This window comes from Sinocyclocheilus rhinocerous, unplaced genomic scaffold (assembly GCF_001515625.1).
Source record: "Sinocyclocheilus rhinocerous isolate Xijiao unplaced genomic scaffold, SAMN03320098_v1.1 scaffold511, whole genome shotgun sequence".
In the NCBI taxonomy this organism is placed as follows: domain Eukaryota; kingdom Metazoa; phylum Chordata; class Actinopteri; order Cypriniformes; family Cyprinidae; genus Sinocyclocheilus; species Sinocyclocheilus rhinocerous.
The window spans coordinates 350,252-356,429 of NW_015656163.1; the positions used below are offsets into that span (position 1 = coordinate 350,252).

At 36.3% G+C, this 6,178-nt stretch overlaps 1 protein-coding gene across 1 annotated transcript in view; it reads right to left on the minus strand.

The window, feature by feature from the left end:
• Positions 1-5,723, minus strand: part of LOC107719701 (uncharacterized) — a gene marked incomplete at its 5' end in the record, with an annotated part of 45,344 nt that extends 39,621 nt beyond the window's left edge. The window contains 3 exons of the mRNA XM_016527188.1: positions 5,070-5,185; positions 5,339-5,416; positions 5,601-5,723. Coding sequence (XP_016382674.1) covers positions 5,070-5,185; positions 5,339-5,416; positions 5,601-5,723 — 317 coding nt within the window. The remainder of the gene's footprint in view (positions 1-5,069; positions 5,186-5,338; positions 5,417-5,600) is intronic.
• Between the last annotated feature and the right edge of the window lie 455 nt (positions 5,724-6,178).

Consider the following 6,178-nt stretch of genomic DNA (forward strand, 5'->3'; position numbering starts at 1 on the left):
AAATCACTCTTAGGGAACATTTTGCCCTGCTAGATTACAACAACTGATGCATGAGAAGTTCATCTCTTTTCTAAAAGTAACAGTAACAACTGATCTGACAATGATTAATAGTGCAGACTAAGAGCAAGTGTATGTTAACAACAACACCATACAGTATCCGGCCTGACTTTATCCTGTTCATAAATCCAGTCATACATAATCCATAAATGCACAGGTGTTAAAGAAAACCAGAACCAGCGTTTGACAGATGAACTTTAACTGCTCCAAATTCAAGACATACACAACATAGAATACAGAATGACATCTGGGACTTTTAAAAACGGCTTAAAAAATCCACATATTAACAGAATCTGTTTTTATATTATGACTTCTATATAGAGAAACTCTTTATTAATTTCCTCCAGAAACATCCCACTCGGCTGTGAACTTTTACTGCATTCACAGAACAGAACGAGCTGCTTGTGTATTATTTTACCATTAGTAACTTTTGCCATGAATTCATCTTGATTAAACATCTGCTTTGCCCAAATAAACTGTTATGCATTTAATATAAGGAATAAATTCCTCTAATTATAAACATAAACATACTTCATCCTCAACCGAAGGCATAAGGAGGAGATGGCAAGCTTTCTGCAGTACGCACACTATTTATTATGACTAACTGGGCTCAGGAACAGGAATCGCAGACTTTTAAATCTCAAATGATGATGAAATCAATACGGACGCCTTAGATGATGGTGCAATAAAGTACAAAATAAGCTCACATTTGGATTTGGTTACCACATTGCAACATACAAACAAACAAACAAAGGAGAGTTTAAGCAATATTTCCAACAAAATGTCATTAAATGGCTTGTTTTGGAGTTTAGTGTTTCAATATGCTGATCAGGAGAAAAAATTCAGATTGTTTATTGGTGTGTATAATACCTGAATATTTATAGATGTATTTAATAATTTATATAATACTTACAATAATTACAATTTCTTACTATAAAATATAATACATATATAGTGTAATAATTATATTACATAAAAACTAATTTTATTTTAAATTATTCATATAAATATAATACTATTATATATTTTCTATTCTTATTAACTCATTAATAATTATTTGAATAATGATATATACATTTTTTTAAATAATTATTTAAATAATACTTAAATTATTATAAACATTATTATAAAAATAATAATTTATTACTACATAAAGTTTAAAACAAAGTTTTATAAAATGATAAACTTCACATTTCAGGCTTTAAACCATTTTTTAAGAAAAGGGATGAGTCAAAAGCATCAATTATTATTTAAGCAAACTGGCTTCTTGAAAATGCAAATTCATTCTCTGCCAGCAGGTGGCGCGTTTGGAGCGGCAGAAATATAGAGGTTTCCCTGGTGTTGCCAAGTCTGTGGTTTTACTACTTTTAAACCGTTGCAGCGGGTTCTTTTTTAACTCCGTGGGTTAAAGTGATCGCCCCGGAAGGCGATTTTGATGAAGGGATGATTGGGCTAGTTTTGCTGAACATTTGGGCTGGTTTGGTTTTGCAGACTTTTTTTTTGCAGAAATTAACCCTGTCATAAATGCTACTTTATCAGGCATTACAGGTAAGATGAATTGAAAATGCCATCCAAACATTTCTGAAAACAGTCAGTTCCCTTCAGAGATACGTTCATATAAAACAACCGCACCACGTTTTGACTTTGAAACATGCAGCTTATATTTATTCAATAAAATCATAGCCTTTTGAAGTTTAATCATCAGATTAAGCCATATCGCGATTCTTGTCTTTCCGTCCTCAAATTCAAGACGACTTGAAATTATAATTAAGACTTTTCTTGTACCATTTAAGACTTATGGCCTTAAATTTTATACAACTGAATTTATGATGTTTTAAGTCTTTTTAAGGACCCTGTATGACTAACTGGGCGCAGGAACAGGAATCGCAGACTTTTAAACCTCAAACAACAATTAAATCAATATAGATGCCTGATAGAGCAATAAAATGGCCAAATTGCAAGAAACAAACAAACGAGTTTAAGAGTCGTTTCCAGCTAAATTTCATATCAAACGGTTTGTTTTGGTGTTTAGCGTTTCAAAACATCAGGAGGAAGAATTCAGATTGGTAATTGGTGGCATTATGAAAATAAGCACACATCTTTTATATGCATCTAATTATCATTTGGAAACAGTTTCCTGGTCGTGTCTCATGCGGTTGGTGGTGGGGATAGAGCCCTGCATTTCAGCCCGGGCCCAACAGGCCCTGACTTTTTTATGCCCCTAGAGCCTGGCTTTGGGCCAATTTTCACGTCATAGTTCAGACGTGGGCCAGGCCTCTGGCCTGTTTTAGGCTTCTCCTTATTTTTATATTTTAGACATCCATCAATTAGTGATGAAAAAAAAAAATTTGCCGCGCTGGTGGAAACAACACGAGACCGTGCTACCGCGACTGTCTAGAGTGGCTCGATGGTGTTTAGTGTCCAGCAGCAGCAGCAACGTGCCGTCAGCGCAGCTGAACAGTTCTGCGTTCAAATGCACGCAATAGGCTAAAGCTTGCCGCAAAGCACCGGCAAAAGGAATTACCATGAATGTGTCAGGGGGAAATAGTAAGGAGATATTTGAATTATTTACTAATAAACTAGTGTTTTCGGAGTCGGTGTCGCAAGGATGAAGTTGTCGATCCTGACTCGCTATCTCATTAGACGCGCCTTTAGAGAGAAGTGCATCTTTACCAGAGTTGGGCAAGTTACTTCCAAAATGTAATACATTATATATTACTAGTTACTGTCAGCGCACATTTATCTAGGTTTAACGTTTAAACATTGTTATATGCTTGGAATGTTTCATATCTATAGATTTTATTTTAGGCAAGTCGTGATGATTTGAGAAGGCTAATTTGATCAAACATAGGCTCACTGTCTGCCGCTGGCTGCTTGGTCGTTACTTTAAAAAACAAAAACTTGTAACGAACAAAAAATGCTCCAAACGCTTTTCTAAATTAACTTAATAAAAAAACGAAACTAAATATAATCACTTTGCCATTACATACAAAACTGAACTATTTTAATAGCTGAAACAGTAGTATAAGCTGTTTTGGGAGAAGGGGGAAAAAAGACAGGCTCGGGACGGTAATTCTGATAAGCTGTCGGACAAGGGCCGGGCTAGGGCCTATATTTGAGGCCAGTGCAGGGCTCTATTACAAATGCAACAAAAGCAGGATTGTGGAAAGTGCCTTCGGCTCTGTGGAGAGCCTATCAAGGAGGGAAATGGCTCTTGTCCCTGAGAGGTAGGGGTGTCCCTGACTAAGGATAGAATCATATGTTTGGGGGCGGGGGGAAAATACATTACCAAGAGTCAAGTAGTCAGACATTCAACAGTCATAAATACTGAAGTTAACACACAGGGAAAATGTGTAACGGACGCCTCGCAGATACAAACGGAATAAATAATGTTTTATGTTGTGATTAAAATATAGTTAACATCAGCCGGCCGCATATCATGTTATTACTTTTTTTTGGGGGATTTGCACAAAATAAAACCAAATATCCACTCAAGATGAAATCAACAGATGCAAGAAGTATTCGAAGAAACCTGTGTGCATGTTTATTCTAACTGTATAGAGATTTTCACGTAGGAAATTAACAAATATCCTGCTAATTTAAAAAAAAAAAAAAAAAACTTTTGAAGCCTACTGCCACATAAACCTCCATGCGATCGCCTAAATATGAGCTGCCGGGAAAACTGCTCAAACACAGCTAGTTTTATCCAGGCCCAGTTCCAGAATTAAATACCGAGGGTGCTTTAGAAAGTGTGCTCTAGCCTCAATTCACATACATTTTCATGTATATTTTTGTCCCGTTCATTGCTCTTTCGAGTGCGAATCTCGCATAAATATGCGGATGTCATTCCCGAAACTTTGCAGCGTGTATGTCGGCGAAAAATAAAAGTTTTATACAAATTCTGAATGGATTATAGGCTCTATAGTCTAGAAAGCACACAAAGAGCACTGCCTTTATAATCACTAAAAAGCTGTCCCTCGTCTTCACTGTGATCTCATTAAGTTTTGTTACAATGACAGGATTCGCGAGCTTTCACTGGACTAAGCACTGGACAAAAATAAACCTTTTGATTCTCTCCAGAGCGCAAACACAAGTATGCATTGGAGAGATTGCCAGATCAGTTTCGTCAAAATGATAGTGAATAAATAATATCTCGAGTTTTTACGATCCCGAGCACCCACGGGATCGGCACCTATGTTCACAGCATCCAAAAATCAAATTAGAACCGGAAGAAATTTTTTGAAATCACTTGTACCCTACCTGATCGTGAAAAAAAATCCAGTCTTTCACTCTGCCTGTGTCAATTTGAGTCCTGTTAAAGATTTAAATCCTTGCCGCCAAGATGCTCCTCTGTCGGTCACGGATTACGGAAAGTGAAACTTAAAGGGGTCATATGATGCTGCTAAAAAGAACATTATTTTGTGTATTTGGTGTAATGAAATGTGTTTATGTGGTTTAAAGTAAAAAAAACACATAATTTTTCACATACTGTACATTATTGTTTCTCCTCTATGCCCCGCCTTTCTGAAACGCGTCGATTTTTACAAAACTAATCGGTCTGAAAAGCGAGGTGTGCTCTGATTAGCCAGCTTTGCAACTTTACAGATCTTCTTTATGCACCAAGAGCTTGTAACACTCCAAAGAGAAAGGAAAAATTTAAATCGCATCATATGACCCCTTTAAATCTGTCACAGGGGTAATTGGATGTATTCATTAATAAATAATTATTAAAAGCTTCTTTCTGTTCAGATTCTTATTGGCAGCATTATGATAATAGGCTGTATATTAACTTATTGGGAGAAAACCAGTAGTTCTATGTGAAATCAGACATTGAGCACCCCCATATAGCCAAAATGGCATGATCATAACACCCCGCGAATATTCGACTGTGAGATTGGTATCGAATCAGGCTCCTCCTATCGAAGCATCGAATCTTCGACTATTCAAGGTCAGCCCTACTGAGAGGACACCGTAGGGCTTGCGTGGTTCATAACTCTGCTAGTCTGAGTTACCTGAGAGTCTTCTGGAGGACGGCCCAGCAGTCTTTCACCTCGCTCTGCTTCTGTGCGACGCGGGCCACCAGTGCGGGGTGCAGGTTGGAGTGCTGGGAAACGCTCACATCCAGCATCTGAAACCACACAGAACGACAGGAAAACAAACGCGGGCGTCAGGCTGGTGTTTGACACGGAGCTGGACCGTGAACTAACGCGTTTAGGGTCAGCGTGTTCACAGCACGGCTCCTCGTGTGACTATAATGGGATGTGAATTTTGGATCGCGCACCATGATTTGACTGGCAATGTCCCGAATTTCCCCATCTCTGCCATTTTCCACTCCGTTGCTTGCCGAGAGGCTTTTTCTCTGGATGAGAAGTTAAAAAAGGAGAGCAAACCGTAAATAACATTCTTAGATTGCATCAGCATGTCAACATACAGACATAGTTGGGTTATAATCGTATCAAAGGACACGTCGAAGCGAAATGGCACAGATACTGGGTTTCCTGTGGGGTTTGAACAGAAATAGCTCAACGAAGGAAAATGATTACCATGTTGCTGATGGAACAGACAATGTTATCGGCCTGCTGGTAGAAGGACGAGACTTCGAGGGCAAGCTGAAGATTCTCGTGATATTCCTTCAAGTGCGACTGAGCCTTCAGCCACCTAGGTAGTTGACAAATAATACATTTTATTTTAATTAATAATTTTTTTTAAATAATCATGTAATTATCTAATTAAAGTTATTTGCATAATTATTATTTCTTATGTATTCATATAATTATAATTATTCATACAGTAATGATAATGATAATAAAAATAGTTATTATTATTAGCTTTGAATATTTATGCATATTTTATTTTAATTAATAATTTTTTTTAAATAATCATGTAATTATCTAATTAAAGTTATTTGCATAATTATTATTTCTTATGTATTCATATAATTATAATTATTCATACAGTAATGATGATAATAAAAATAGTTATTATTATTAGCTTTGAATATTTATGCATTTATTTCAAATTTATTTATATAATAACAAAAAATTATAATTATATGCGTCTCTGTGTGTATACAGATTACATAAATAACTATTTAATAAATACATATAAATATTCAAATGAT